This window comes from Lactuca serriola, chromosome 5 (assembly GCF_051521515.1).
Source record: "Lactuca serriola cultivar US96UC23 chromosome 5, Lser_US96UC23_V15, whole genome shotgun sequence".
NCBI lineage: Eukaryota > Viridiplantae > Streptophyta > Magnoliopsida > Asterales > Asteraceae > Lactuca > Lactuca serriola.
The window spans coordinates 139884520-139901663 of NC_136412.1; the positions used below are offsets into that span (position 1 = coordinate 139884520).

General features: G+C 35.6%; 1 protein-coding gene and 1 long non-coding RNA gene across 2 annotated transcripts; both read right to left on the minus strand.

Annotated features, from left to right (window-relative positions):
• Window positions 1–6576: 6576 nt before the first annotated feature.
• On the minus strand, window positions 6577–16763 carry LOC145053030 (E3 ubiquitin-protein ligase COP1-like). Its single transcript, XM_079000985.1, has 10 exons — window positions 15744–16763; window positions 10407–10498; window positions 10265–10330; window positions 8124–8202; window positions 7887–8042; window positions 7706–7804; window positions 7459–7563; window positions 7206–7385; window positions 7013–7123; window positions 6577–6926 (listed from the first exon to the last, which is right to left on the minus strand). The coding sequence occupies exons 1-10, from the start codon at window positions 16656–16658 to the stop codon at window positions 6756–6758; spliced, it is 1974 nt and encodes a 657-aa protein (XP_078857111.1). The 5' UTR covers window positions 16659–16763; the 3' UTR covers window positions 6577–6755.
• LOC145053031 (uncharacterized) lies at window positions 15263–15737 on the minus strand. Its single transcript, XR_013684325.1, has 2 exons — window positions 15589–15737; window positions 15263–15458 (listed from the first exon to the last, which is right to left on the minus strand). It is a non-coding gene; the product is annotated as an uncharacterized LOC145053031 (long non-coding RNA).
• Window positions 16764–17144: the final 381 nt, after the last annotated feature.

The following is a 17144-nucleotide window of genomic DNA, read 5'->3' on the forward strand; positions in this document are numbered from 1 at the left end:
GCCGAAACACACACACACACACAAATATCTCACAAATTCTCTCTAGATTACTCAAGAAACCATCCTCCCTCTTCATCAAAAATCTCGAAATTTGGCTAGTGTTTCAAGAGGATTTTCAAGATAATCATCATCCTAGGTAAGTTTTTATTTATATCCATGGTTTAGCTTTTTGATTTCTTCAAAATCTCCTCTTAACCCTTTCCATTTCGTGAATCATGCATCTTAGAGCCATCTAAGTTGTAAAGCTCCTCAAGAAGCTTGCTAGGGCCAAAAACCTCTTCACATCTCCATCAAAAACCGAAAACTTCAAACAAGGTGAGCTTCATACTCCCAATTTTCTGTTTTATAAGTTTTATGGGGGGGAATACAAGTGAAAGTGTAGATCTATATGTACTTTGTATGCTTTGTATGATTTCTATGCTTATATGTGTGATTTTGTGTGTTTATGATGTTTATCTAGTCATAAACTCTTAAAAATCGAGATGTATTGTATGTTAAATGGTACTAGCATATACTATATTATTACATACAAAGTATCCTAAACAAAATTGCTAAATTGCTTCATAGCATCTTCTTTGGGCTAAAAACACATTTTTTGGACACAAAATGCTAAAAAAATAAAGTTAAAGGGCCCAAATTGACAATTTGCGAATTCTGATGGATGAGAAGAGTCAAAACAGTTTCAATATAGTGTTTTCTGGAAATATAAACTTTTGGAGGATTAAAAATATAAATTTCAAGCTTAATGGGCTAAAAATGACAATTTTGGCCCAATAGGGCCCAATATGCGAAATTTTCTGTTTTGAGGGGCTAAAACTGTATTTTTCTGTAAAACAGTGGACTATTAGTGTTCCAAGTCCTTTTCTAAGGTTTAAAATGCTTTCCAAAATTTAAAAGGACCAAAGTTGCAAAAATTTTCCAATTTGGGCCAAAAGTGTAAAAATTGCGAAAAAAGGGGGTTACAACTGTGAAAACTGTATTTTCACGAATTAAAACTGTTTTCAACTAAGAATATGCTGAAAAATGTCAATTGTAATAAGTTTTGGTGTTAAATGACAAGAAAAACTTGTTTAAGGACTAAACCGGAAACTTATTTATTCCAAGGGTTGAAAAAGTAAATTTACCAAACAAAGAGGGGCTGATAACAGAAAATTTTCAATGTTAATGAAATACATCCATTGCGATTAAATAATGGCACTATGGCTATCGACGAATTACAATTCACAACAATACCAAAAATCGTTGTTAAACAATTGATTCGGTCTCGAATCAATAACAACCCGGAACTACTAACACGACGATAACTCGAGTCATACAAGTAACGTTTGGGAATTCAAAATACACGTGAGAGTGCACAGACGTCGACGCACCATCTTTGGGCCCCAAAGTGTAAAATCTTGTTTGTTGGGCCTAGCTAGCCCAATGACCTGATCTTTAGGCCCGAAGACTCCAACCTTACGAGTTGTTGGGTCTTACATGTTCCAACACAACGTAAAAGGACTTTCAATGGCTTTTTACTATTGGTCCCCAAGGGTCCTTTGGTACTGCTAGTAAAGTCGGTTATTCACATGCGAGTGGGCCAAGGGCCCTTCGTACTCATTCTATCCCCGACCGACTAATGGAGTTATTGAGGTCTTCGTGCCCTCTTTCTCTTCGGATGCGGGTCTACAAGAAGTCAGGGCGGTTGGATTATGTGAATAGTACGGACGACGCCTACGGGATCGTTTGTATAAATTGTAAACTGGTCGTTTGCGTAACGCGTGTTTATAATAATTCACAATGCGCAATAATCCGACGTCGCCTGGAATTAATGACTTCACATGCCACGATGGTACACAACTACATGGAATTCAAAGTGTTAGGAAAACATCGGGTTTTCCTAGGGTTTTTCAATGCATACAGTTTCGAAATGTACACAAGTTTTATGAAGAATTGTTTTTACAACTATAGAAACAAACAAGCATACTCATGGATCTTCACAAACCTTTTTCAGAAACTCTTTTTAGAAAATATCGGATTTTCTGGTGGATTGCAAATAATACAAAACGTTGATTTTCAAATACCGCTTATGAACTCACCAACATTTCATATGTTGACGTTTTTCAAAATACTTGTATTCTCAGGTAACAAGTAAACCGAAGAAATTTGTATTCAGTGATGGATTGCAGTTTGTTATCTACGATCGAACAATTTATTTTGGGAATGTAATGCTAAACAATGTACTCGGTGTAAATTTTATCGGTTGTACTATATTAATGCATGGTGATGAACGATGTTATGTTTCATATATATTCAATGTTATGGTATTCAATTAAGTCACGACAGCCCTCGGACGTTTCCGCCGTCTGGTTCGGGGGTGTGACACTTTTAGACCATGACCAATGCCCCAGTTGGCACTTTTTCACTCTTTCATATACTAGGGGATTTCACTTGGAAAAGAAAATGTTCCATACTAATGGATTCACATCCATAACCATGGGTTCTAATGCACGAGATCTTGTAGCACTTACCAATGCACCTTTCCGCACTTGCCACAACGGCCCGTGTCCTAGTAGCCTCTTGACCTCAAGTCAAAAACTTTAGGCCACTTGCCCGAAGCCTCTGAACCCTGAACCTAATACGATTTCCTCTTCCTCTTCCTTTCTCTCTCTCTCTCTCTCTCTCTCTCTCTCTTTCTCTCTCTCTCTATCTGTCTCTGGCCCTCGCTATCATATCATCCAATATCCTTCAACTGAATCGGCTCACAACTGCCTAATATCGCTCCTTAGCATATCATGGTACCTCGCCCTTTTCATCTCCTCGTCCGCCACATACTACGGAACTAATAACTCCCTCTCACGGAACATAGCAGTTATCTCTTCTACCGTCTCAGTAGTCTAGTGAAGGTCCTGGAACTCTCTCACCAACTGCTGGACCTCAATCACAGGTGTGAACTTAGCCAAAAATCTCATCAAAAAATCCTCCAAAGTCATGGGATCAATCTCCTAGCTTCCCAAGGCATGTCAAACCTCCTCCCACCATTCTCGAGCGTTGTATTTCAGAAGACATGATGCAAGTCAGACCTTTGCTTCCTCATGATAATGACTAGAATGGAAGGCATTCCCAACGTCCTCCAGCCAACGCCTGCTCGAAAATTGGTCCTTCTTCCTAAAGAACTTTGGGCATCCACATGCTCGGAACTTAAGGAATGTCAAAGTGCGAGCTCTCATCATCATCATCATCATCATCATCTCAGAACGAAAAGTGCGTAAGTGCTCATCCAAAATCTCCATGATACCCTCCTTAACCGTGTCAGAGATCACAGGAGTCTGCTCAAGAATATTACGGGTAATCTCTGACGAAATGAACTCCCACGTTTGATCATCCAAATTTCCATCTCCATAACCCGAACCTAAACCCTCACCAGTACCAGATCCTCCTCGGGTGACCACCATACTGAAAATAGACCATTCAAACCATCAAAACACACACACACACACATATATATATATATATATATATATATATATATATATATATATATATATATACACATTAAGGGATCTCATAGTCTACAAGCTTCCTGGTATCATCATGGATTTCCTTGAATCGAGTATGTATCCTATGTTTCTAGTAGTACGGGCCCATACTACCTTCCACATCTATTCGTACTTTCCTCAAGGATCGCCCTGAATCCTCCAAGTTACTCCATTATCTACACATACAATCCTCTACAAGACAATGCTCCTAGCACCGAGCCTCTTCCTAGGTTTTTCTAAGGCAACCCCCACACTACTATCGGCCATCAGCTGAAGAACGAACTCCCCTAACACCCTATAATCAACTTACGAATACAATTACATATCACCGACACCAGATAATTCTTCGAATGAAAGGTCTCACACTACAACAGTTAGAATCAAACAAGAGCTGCGCGATATAGTTAAAACCTACCCTTCTGAAATTATTTAGTCTCAGTAATATGTAACCTAGCATATTCGCTTAATATTTCTCTGAAGTTAATGGAACTCCTAAAATAACAAAGCAAGCATCATTTAAGCATCGAGTAATCAGAACAAGCATAACCTAAACATACCATCCTATCACTAACTGATCACTACTAGCATGCAAGTCTACAAGCTCATATAGTAGGCACACAAATGTATCTCTCCTAGATCATTGGCCCTAATCTAGAATGTGATTCACATATTCACAAATCAAAGCATATCATAAAACATGTATCGGTATTTTGGGAAAACTTACTTGAGTTCGGTCGATTACATGCACCACACCCCTTTCTTTTATTAGAAAACTTTTTTTATAGAACATTTCCTTTTCATAAAATCTACCAAATTCTTAGTTTGAGTTCAGACACACCCGAGAGTATGCCTGAATCCCTAAAACCAAGGCTCTGATACCAAATTTTAACGTCCCAAAATTTAAGACTAAAAGTTTCATTTTTATAACAATAAAACCATCATCCAAAATGTTTCATAAAAACCATAATGAAATCAGTCTAGTTACATTAGAATCAAATAAAATGCGGAACAATGTGGTGTGTGAGATGCAATCATACTGAGTTCTTTCCCTTCGATCCGAAAGTACCTGAAACATAAACTAAAAACTATAAGCACGAAGCTTAGTGAGTTCCCCAAAACCAGTTACATTAGAATCAAATAAAATGCGGAACAATGTGGTGTGTGGGATGCAATCATACTGAGTTCTTTCCCTTCGATCCGGAAGTACCTGAAACATAAACTAAAAACTATAAGCACGAAGCTTAGTGAGTTCCCCAAAATACCTGATACCATACATATAAACAGACAATAGGCCATGCCCATCAACCATCAGGCCTTGCTCGGAACAGATCTGTCAATAATATGAGATGGGTCTGCCTCATCACATTCATCAGTCCCCGACCAGTATACATATAGACAAATAAACACATGCAATAATAAGTAAGACAATTAGCATACAATACACTCATCAGGCCCATCAAGTATACATATCACATAAAACACATGCAAGAGTCACACATATAACTAGCATCCTAGCCGTAATAAATCATGGGCCGACATTGGTTCCTTCAACCCGCAAAATGCTAAGAGGAGACTCGCCTTAAACTACTGAAAATCATATAACTGCTCGGAGTGCTAATTAGGAAAGTCCCCGCACTCAATGGACCTAGAAATGATGTGAGAAACCTAGATCTACAAGTTCTCATTTGATCAAAGCTCCTTCCCCCAAGCTCTTCTTCTTCAACTCTCACCAACACACACTAAAAACACACACAAGACGGTCAAATCTCTTCAAGAGGGTCTAAGGTTTTGAAATGGGACTCAACGAGCTATGGAGGCTGAGAAATGAGAGGATCAAGGTTCATTAAGTTGTTTAAATAGGGTCCAAACCCTAAAATTTATGGTGCGTCCCCTGCATGTGTACACCCCGTGTACGAGAAGTACCCCTAGCATACTCCAACTTTTCTAGAAATGGCAAAACTGCCCCCCTAGGGACCAAATCTGTTAAATATTTACATACCAAGGGTTAAAAAAGAATGTAATTTAAATCAGGTGTTACAGGTTGCATTTTATATGTTTGTCAACGACCTTAGAATGATCAAATGCTTTCCTACATGAGAAAATGATTTTATATGGTAATGAAGTATCACATCGTCTATATTTAGTCATTTTTTTTTATAGAATTTACCGTTGTTTTTGTTGTTTAAAAAATAGCATTTTGACCGGAATACAGGCCGGTTTACCTACTAAAAAAGTTTTTACTAAACTTTTATTTGTTGTTCAATAAGTACCATTAAACTCATATTTTTATACACAAAATTTACCATTAAACCAACTTTTTACACATTTAGTCACTTTCATCTTTTCCAACCCTCATCAATTTTCGGTCATCTTCTATGGCGAACACAATTCCAAAGAAGAAAGAAAACACCATTTTACATGTTCATTTTACAAACATTGCAAAGTGCATGCTCTCCTTCTTCATCTCTCTCGTGAAAATGCCCCAAGCCCTCCATTTACTACCACCCGCATCCATCCATCCCGGTGCCACTCGCCTTTCCCTAGTCCTCTGTAACTCCTACTACTTTGTTTAAACCACTCTTACCCCCCCCCCCCCCCCCCCGCCCCCCCACACACACACACACACACCCACCCACCCACACACACACATTCTTTTCCTACGCCCATTCTTCTTAAATTGTGTGCCACCGGCAGTCACCTTCATTAAAGCTGACTGGAGGTTTGAATCGATTTCTAGGTTTGAATGTGAGTTTGAATCGATTCTGAAGTAGGTTAAAGCTGATTGTAGATTAGTATCTTATTGGTCATGGTGGTCAATGGTTGATATGGGTGGTTGTGGTAGAGAATGGCAGTGTTTGTTGTTGGAGGTGGATGGTGGGAATGGGAGGTGGACGGTGGTGGTGAGAGTGGATGGTGGTCGTTGAAGAAGACTGACATAACTTAATGGTAAATCGTGTACACAAAAATTGTAGATTGTGTAAAATACATATAACCTGCAGTATGCATGGTCAGGATGATAAATTTTGACAAGTTCGAGTGAATTTAATGATAAATCGTGTACCAGAAAAATGATTAAAAATATATAAAAATAATAATTCGTTAACATACAATGTCTTTTCCCTTCTTACAAACTACAATTAATAAAGACCATATACTCTCTTACTTAAAAGAAACTTATCAGTATATACAAAATAGAAAAGAAGACAAGTTTCAGCTAGTTAAATCAACGGTCAAGATCTATGGTGCAAGAACCAAAACTTTAACCATGCCCCGACTATTAGCAGCCAACATCGTGGGACTATCACTCTTCCAACATACAGCACTAACAAAATCAGACCTTCCGTCTTCATCACTATCTTCTACATTCAGTGTCCCGAATCGATGCCACGTCAGTGGTTTTGACATCGCCTAAAAACAACCCACAAAACTTCCATTACTCTTCATCATTATAATGTAAAACTTCTATCCCAAAGTAAATGCGACATTTTCTTTACCTTATGATAAACATATACTTCATTAGTTTCACTGCCACAAGCAAGAAAATCACGGTATACAGAAAGCCCCACAAAATTTATATAATTTGCATGACCTTTCAACTTCTGAACCTGGAAATAATACGATTATATAAAAAAGTTAAAATCAAGAAAATGGAGAATATAAAAAAAAAATGAGTAAAAAGTTGCTCACGGGAATGTTTCTTGTCACGTCCCATAAGCATAAGGTACTGTCGGTTGATGCAGATGCCAACTCGTCATTTGACAGAAACTTTACATATGACACGGCTTTTTGGTGGCCAATAAAGATATTAAGAGGATAGCTTATGTTCCTTATATCATAGTAATAAATATAATGGTCTTCTGATCCCACCTGTGGATTCCACAAAAAATGTAATAAAAAGATGATATTTTTTAAGTTTTTTTATGTAAGAAAATAAAATTACCGCAATGTGATTGCTCGACCCTGGATTGTACTTGACACAACATATGTGTGCTCTCATTTTAATGTTGATCACACTTGATTCTTGCTTTGTGCACCAAATTTTAACCTGTGAAAAATAGCAACATACTTTAGATTTCATTACCAAATCAAAGAAATCAGAAATAATTTGCTAATTTCTGTAAAGAGAAAGTAAATTCCCTAAAATGGAAAAGTGACCGAAAGTAGGATGCTATTTTCTGCAATACTACCTTATGGTCATCACCACCAGAAACAAGCATTGACGATTCTAGGTGTGAAAAATCAACACTCCAGGCACGTTTGTTGTGTTCTTTGAACTCCATCACACCCTGGATGTTCCACATGATAAAAACATTATTATATCTTTTTAATACAAGTAATAAAATTTAATTGTAAAATGCATTTAGTTACCTGTCGGGTATTTACATCCCAGATGGTTACTATTCCTTCATAATCACTGCTAGCTATATGGTTCTTTGTATGCTTGTTCCAACTCAAGCAACTAAGTTTTGATCTAGTTGGCATTTCCACTAAAGGGATACGTAATTCTGAGGGTTCATTAACCATCTGAAAGTAAAGGTAGCATATGAGAACGATACTGAGCAATTATTAATATTGAAGGGAAAGAAAATGTAGAAAAAATCTCACCGTTGAAAAGTCAAAAATATTTATACGCCTTGAAGAGCCAGCAGTAGCAAATAGTTTGTCATCATGGTTAAACTCAATGCTGTGGTAAAGTACATATATAATGCAAATTTCAGTACACTTTTCATCCATAAAAGCAATGTACTCGAGCTCGGATTGATAATGTACTTGAGTAGCTTGAGCTCAAGCTTAACTCGAGATAAACTATGTGGATTTCAAATATTTTTCTGAGTCAGTCTCGATTATATTATGAGTTGGCTTGACTTTGTTACACTCCTACTTTATAACCATAGTAGCAATACATTTACATTTATTTATCCAAAATAATAGCCAAGAGGTTCCATTGGTTTTTCATACCTAGGGCGATATAAACTATGTGGATTTCGAATATTTTTCGAGTCAGTCTCGATAATAAAATGATGCCCTATGTTTCTACCATAAGATGAACCAAACACATAAAAAATAAATAAATAAATAAAAACATATATAGAAAAAGTGCAATAAACTTTACGATTAAAGAAAAATTATATTAATACAAATAAAAACTTACAAAAATTTCTAAAAGGATTTTGCATTTGTGATTCCGATTAATAGCACTATACCTAATTAAACTTGTAATATGTACTTTATTTTTTACCCATAATGTAAAAAACATATTGTTATTATTAGTTTTAAATAGGGATAATAACTTAAAAGCGTAATATATTTTTCGATTTTTACATATTTAGTCGCTGAGTTTTTTTTTTCGTCTACATTTACCTCTTCAACTTGTTAAACTATACACATCCAGTCCTTATGACCGGTTACTCCAAATTAGTCGGGAAAAATAATTTATTAGGGTAATATATTTCTCATTTTATATACATTTAGTCCTTAATATTTTTGTACACATTTAGTTCTTAATATATATTTTTTTTCAAAATATGTTATTTTTTGTTTTTGTACCAATTCAGTAGTTATGAATGATTTATTTAGGGTTTTTCTCACGACATCTAGCATGAGACTATCATTGATGCCAGGGACGGATCTCTTTGGGTGCCCATAGTGGCACCGACAACCCCTGCTTTTTTTGTACGCAGTGTAAATTTTTCGATATTTTTCAATTTTTTTCTACTTACCGACAATACCTACTACCAAATCTTGCGTCCGTCCCTGATTGATGAGATGTTTGGGGCTATTGATGCTTATGTTCATCGCGGCCTCTACTGCTTGGTTGCATAGGTCTTGTAGCTTGGCTTAGGTTTTGTATTTCAAACCTCGTAACTTCTACATACAATATCTGATTTTAACGATCTTTATAACTACGTGTTCGTTTTTTAAGTTTGTTATAACTTTCGTTAAGATTATTCCCGTTAAAATATAATATGTTGTTACTTACGATTTTATAAAAAAAACATCCATACATGCATTCATAAAAAACATATGGATATAAAGATCGTAATTAAAAAATATATTATTTTTTAATGAGAGTAATCTAAACGAAAGTTGTAGTAGACTAAAATACAAACGCATAGATATAAAGATTGTTAAAATCCGAAATAGTATGAAAAAGTTATGACGTTCAAAACACATGATCTAAGCAACCAAGTAGTCGAGATCGCGATGGACATAAGCATCAAAAGCCTAAAACACCTCGTTAATGATTGTTCAATGTAAGATGTTGTGAGAAAAACTTAAACAAAACATTCATAAGTATTGAATGGATACAAAAACAAAAATAAATTATTTTGCAAAAAAAAAAAATTAAGGAATATATGTGTACAAAAATATTAAGGACTAAATGTGTACAAAATGAGAAATATATTACCCTATTAAGACATTTTTATCGGTTAACCTGAAATAACCGGTCATAAGGACTGAATGTGTACAGCTTAACAAGTTGAAAGAGTAAATGTGAACAAAAAATAAACTCAGTGACCAAATGTGTAAAATCGTAGAATATATTACCCTTTTACGTCATTATGCCTTTTAAATATATCTAGCTACCATCCTATTCGTATAAAAAACTATAGGTACATCCTTAATATGGATAAAAGGTTAAGTACATTTTGCCGATAATTGGTGTAGAGAGTAAAGTATGTTTTTATTTCCCCACTATTTGCCCATTTTCATTTATTATACATGCCATAGAATTGAGATCTTACCTTGATACAATGCCGGATGAATGAAAATTCTCACCATTTGTAAGTTTTGCAATCACCTTTAATCGACTATATAAAAATAAAATAACCTAAATTAGCAATACTTCCAGAGCTACAACACAAAGATGGAAATGATCATAAATACCCGTATCTTGTAAATGTAGAAACGGACTGATAATCAGACTGGTTTGAACTATAACCTTCCCTTTGCATGATCTCAGCCTTTTTATCATGATTCTGTAAGAGTTTTTGGCATCAATCTCAAATATAGAAAAAACCTTCAACAACTTAATATTGCAAGGAAAGCTACTACATCAATGAATAAAAAACATATTTTATTTTTCCTAGGGTTCTTTAATACATATTTTATTAACAAAACATTCAATATTAAAGAGATACATACACACTTATATATGAATCACCGATTGCAATCCTTCAACATAACCATCACAACACTCATGTTGGAAGCTGTTATATGGTTACCTAATTTGGCTGTTATATAATCAACTTCGATTAACTGACTTAACCGCTATATATTCAACATATGCTAATATTATAGATTACCCTTCAACAAGGTTCGCTACACTTCAACAAGGTCCGCTACTCTTTCACAAGTATTTTTGATGGTCATGGAACTGCAAATGAGCCAACAGGAAATGATTGTTAATTTGTGGAGACTGATTCACCTTTGACCCTCTAGCGGCGAGGCAGACCAAGTATGTGGTCCTGCCCTCGAAACATGAGATTACAAGTTTCTATAGGGAAAAGCATCCAAAAAAGAAGAATCAAGTTAAGTATGATGAAATCTTAGATGAACAGATTGTAAAATCAATCAGTACTCCTAATATATGTGAATGTTCAGGAATTAGTGGAAGTTAAGATGAAACAAGAAGTGGTCGTTGAAGTTACACATGAGTAGGAAACCCCACCTCATAATGTCTAGAGATCCACTACAGAAATAAGAGCCCCACTCAGATATGCTCTTTCAACAAACTACTTGTTAATGACACAGAATGGTGAGCCTTAATGTTTATCCAGAGACCTTGAAATGAAAGACTTAGAAGAAGGATATGGAAGAAGATTTGACCTCGCTTGACAAGAACCATACTTGGTCCTTGGTCAAGTTACCTGAAGGAAAGAAAGCACTTCAAAACAAGTAGGTGTTTCGGGCCACAGATAAGATAAAAGATGGTAGGAGGTACAAGGCTACATTGGTTGTTAAAGGGTTCCAACATAAAATGGAGGTTGACTACGATGAGATCTTCTCTCTAATTGTCAAGATGACTACTATCAAATTGGTCTTATGTATAGTGGTTATAGAAGATCTTCATCTAGAGTAGTTATCTTTGAAAATAGATTTTCAAAAGGGTGACCTAGAAGAAGACACCTACATGATACAACCAGAGGATTTTCTCACAATCAGAAAAGAAAACCCGGTGTGCAAGATGAAGAAATTTTTTTATTGGTTGAAGCAATCTCCAAGGTAGTATAATTGAAATTTGCTAGTTTCATACAAAAGAGTAGGTGAAGGAGATATGATAAGCATATTGTTGTTACCCAAAAAAGGTTGACTCCTTACACATCATTATTTTAATATATGTTCATGACATGTTGATTGTTGGATCAGACATGCACACGAGATCAACAAGTTGAATAAATAGTTGTCATGAGAGTTCGTGATGAAAGAACAAGGTTTTGCTAAGTAGAATGGGCTTGAGCCTATCTAAAGACAGAGTTGTTGATACTTCGAAGAGTTCCCAAACAAAGTACATCAAGAAAGTTTAGAGAACTTCAACATAGTAGATGCTAAACCAAGAAGTACACCATTAGAAAGTCAGTTGAGACTCTTAAATAAATATTCCTCGAAGAAGGAAGAAGACAAAAAAGAGATGGATAAAGTTCCATACACCTCAATAGTTGTTAGCTAAACATGTGTTAAGGTGTGCACTAGATCATATATTGCTTATTTAGTGGGACATATGAGTCATTTTTGTCCAATCCAGGGAGTAAACATCAGGAAGGATTCAAGTGGTTGTTATGTTAACTAAAAAGGACTTTTGAGGCCACCTTATGTTTAAGAAGAAAAGTGGTAGTCTTGGAAGGATTTGTTGATGTTGATTTGGGGGATTGTATGAATTAAGGAAAGAGTATAACCGATAGTGTCCTAATAAGAAAAATAATGAAAGCACAGTGATATATTTGGATAGATTTTTAAAAGTATTATACCTTAAGAAAAAGGCCAAACACATAATGCTAGGAAGGAAAAATGCAAATTGTTATTTCTTGCATATTTTTAAATAAAATGTTTATCCGTTGTTGGAAAAATATAGAAAACATGATTATGCTTTTTACGCTACTTTTCTTAGAATAAGAACAAACATGCTCTATAATATGCTTCCAAATTACACAACTATCATAGGCAAGAATTGAACCACTCAAAAATTTGGGTTGAGGGACATCATGCCCTTTGGTTTATTTATGTTATGATAACAACAAAACAAATTAAGCACTTCAGAAAAACGTCAAACAAACTTCGGTGAAACTTGCAGAATAAAACATTTGAAAAGGTTAAATCAAAACTGAACACAATATTTAATGTAGTTCAATCAAAGTTACATTCCTCCACAGGTGAGTGAGTGAGAGAAAGAGAGATGGGATTTTATTAAACTTTTAGGAACTATTACAAACACTCATTATTGTATCTCACTTTTACTCTCACTGAAAAAACTAGCAACTAACAGTGACGGGGATATGAACCTAATCAATCATGACTCCTAGCAGTATCATATGATCAATAGGAAAGACCCTAACAGTCTAGCATACCAAGACACCAAGTGTCTTATACTACACAAGCATAATAAGGAAGTAACCTAGTCAACTAGCATACTTGTACTCTAACAGTACCACTATCCTACCATGCAAAGGATATATAATAGGATACATGGCATAGTGAGAAACTCACCTGAACTAAAGAAACGGAAAAGCACAACAACACTCTCAAGCCTTGCATTGCTCAAACCCGTGAGCCAACTTCAATAAAAGAGACCGATCCTCAATTAACAACCCAAATCCTCCAAGTTTGACCTTAAGTCAAACTAGTCAAAATTCAACGGTCAAAGGTCAACAGAAGTCAATGGTCAACAAGTCTATGACTCCCACGTCATTGCAAACTCTTAGCCACATTGTGGAAAGCTAAGGACGAAACAATCGAGCATCTGAGAAGCTCCAAGTTGTGGCAAGCTCTTAGCCATGTCGTGGTTTCTAGCAGAATGCCAAAATCTTCATTAAGTGCTTAATCCTTATAGATCTAAGACCATAACTTCAGATCTACTTCTTTTCAATGAATTAATGGATAAAGTTTCCAACTTTCTGCATTAGGACTCCATTCTAAGGCTAGATCCAATCCTAAGTCCATTGAGTCCTTAATGGGGCAAAACTTATGCATGGACACAAGGTGAGTCCAACATGACTCTTTTTCCCATTCAGAACATATTGTGCATAGAGGAGCCGTACCAACCTTTGGAATTCCTCAAACTCCAAGAGCATCTATGAAAAGGACCAAAACACCCAAATATGGCCTCAAACTTGAATCTATAAGGATAAGTGTCAAGGTATGAGCTTTATACCTTCAACAACTTAGAAATCTAAAGAGGATGTTGGATCCAAATTTGTTCCTTGGCCCCTTGCACCAAGATGAACATCTCCTTTCCCCAAAGTTTACTAAAATCCAAATAATAAGCTCTAAATCAAGAAATCAATCCATCAATCAAGAATGGAGGCTAGGATTTTTTTGGAGGGTTGGAGGTTGAAGAGGATGCCCTAAACCTTGAGTTTAAGTGCTTAATAGAGTTGGAATTTGGTGGCCTGAACGAAAGCCTGGAATGAAGTGAAGAAACCCTGAATTGCAATTTCGAAGGGAAAATGTTTAGAGTATGTCGAAGGCCGTTAGGCCGGAAGCCATAAATGACAAACATTTATTCCATGGGGTGTTGAGGGGTAGGCACATAGTATGGGCCTATTTAGTTATTCCAAATTTACTTGTATATGGGTTCAGAGGCCATGTGGTTGCTACGATTTACGGTTATAAGTAGTCGTAATTATGGATTCCAATAACAACTTTTGACACAATCAAGTAATAAAAGAATTCTTTGGTTCCTGTCGTGGATGTACGCCACAAATAAACCAAACCATGTTAAATCTTTGTTTCATTCTATTGTTTTCTTTTGCTTTCTTGCATAACACGTACCCCTGAAGGTAATACATTTGTATCATGAAATGATGAAGAAAGGTGTTACTAAGTTAGGTGATAAGCAGGTAAATTTATACATATTGCCCATTCATGTTTACCTCATTACCTACTTTAAAACACTTTGTTTATGCTTCTATGGTGAGAACAAATGTGTTGTTGTATACAGGCAAATGACCGAATTCACCAAACCTCCGGGTGCCCATGCTCATTTTGGGCTTACCGGTTTGATAGTTGCGGAAGGACAAGACATTTTCCTCTTTATTGACAACGATTTTCATTTTACCTAGGAATCATTAATTTCCATATTTCATGGTTATATCATTACTTTACAACTCTTGTTTCTTGATGAAAGTGAATTGACCAATGTTTGATTGTATACCCAGTAATTCTAAAGTGTATGCTTAAAAATTCATATTTCAGCCAAACTGATGAGGCAAAATTAGGCATTGCTTTAATGTTGTTCTATATGCAGAATAATCAAGAAGTCATTCTTCCGGTTCCTTAATTCAGGTTATTAAGCTTTCTATAACAAGGCAAATGGAAGCGATGTGTATAGCACAGGCATGATCATAAAGCTGGCGAATTCAACAGCTTTCTAAATGTCATTATAGTGTTCATGAAAATCGCAGCAAGTTTAGAATCCTTTTAAAAGACCAATGATGACGGGTTATTGCCAATTAACCAGTCTATTTGTTAAACGTGACAATCATACATGAGTGTAGGATGTAATATTTAATAAAAGTAAGTATTAATTTGTTAAAAGCACACTTATAACCATAGAAATAGAAACCCATGTACAATAAGTTTCTACTAATACCAGCCTTTTTTCACTCTCTGTTTTGTATACATCCACCAAGAAATAAGAAATTCGAGTATGGCCCTTCTTACTATATCTTCTTACCATTTCTTCCTAATTAATTGTTAATGCTTCCGCTACCGCACAACAAACTGATATTAGATTACTTGTGTTAATGTAACATCACAACTAGAAATAATTAAACTGTATCATAACTTCATAATATCTTAGTAACAAATATAAATTGCAAAAAGAAATAAAATAAAATAACACATGACATACTTTTTAAAGAAATCTTCGAGCACCAAGATAATATCAGGTGGTATTCTACACTTGGTATATATAATTGATGATATCAGGTGGTACCATAATTGATGATATATATAATAATCCAACCCAAATTGAACACATGAGCATAAAGGAAAAGCATAACTTACTTGATATTCGAGTGCACTTTCAAGTATTCTAAGGACATCTGCCATCAACGGGCGTTCTTCCAAGTCTCTCTTCAAACACATATACGCTATTGTGATAAAAGCATCTAATGATCTGGGATTCATTCCGTCTTTTATGTTACTATATATAAGATCACTTATCTTGTTTTGAGGGTAGTAGTGTCGCACCAATTCTGTTAGCGACTGATGAATACCATTTTTGTTACTTATAGACAACCTCCCACACAACACTTCAAACAACACTACCCCGAAAGAATAAACGTCTGATTCTTTTGTTAATAAACCTGTTTCAATATAGAGTGGATCACAATAACCAAGAGTGCCTACGACGTTGGTAACAAGAAAGGTGTGTTGTTGATTGGCAGGAGCAAATTTGGACAGACCGAGATCTGAGATCTTGGCATTCCAGCTCTCATCCAGTAGGATGTTCGAACTCTTAATATCACGATGTAACACTCTTTGTTGGGTCCTACCAGGATTATGTAGGTATGCTAGTCCACGAGCTGCCCCAACGCAAATCTGAAGTCTTTGATTCCAAGTTAGATCATCTGTATTGAGATATGAGTCAAGACTTCTCCTAGATGCGTACTCATATACAAGGATCTTTTCGTTACTCTCGTCACAAAACCCTAATAGAGAAACAATATTTTCATGCTTGTAAGTAGAAAGCATAATAATTTCCTTCCAAAACTCAGGGTTTCCTTGTCCAAATTTTGGATCTAATCGCTTTAAAGCAACAACTATCTTCAGCCCTTTGGAATGAACAAGCTCTCCCTTGTATACTTTGCCAAACCCACCTCTACCAATGCAATTTTCAACAGCAAAGTTGTCAGTTGCTAATTTTATAGCTTCTAATTGTATCTTCAGGTGTTCAAACTTATTTATGAGATGCATCATTTTGAGGGTAGAAATTGATATAACTGGAAACAAAGTTGTGAGCTTCAGGGAATAGCTTGAGAGCTTCAAGAAAAAGCTTGATGGTAGAAATAAAATGGATAGAAGCAAACCCTATTAGTCTTTTTTATAATTTCACTCTCTCACCTAATAATTTCTTTTTCTTTTTTCATCTTGAATATTCAAAGTATTATTTTTTCCATTTTGACAACTATGTATTTAATTAGTGGTCCAATAATTGTAATAGGTGGGGTATAAATATAGGAAAGAAACATCAGGGTGGCGACAGGCTCTATAATTGTATCGGTGGGGTATTGTAAACAAATATTCTGCGGCTTAGCTTGTTCACAGAACTTATCTGTTAATTCTCGCTTTAATAATAAAAATAAATAAATAAATAAAACCCTTTATATCAATTTTTTTTTTTGAAACGGCCCAAATTTTATTAAGCACCCCAGATAGCAAGGAGTAAAAGGGGGCAGGAGAACA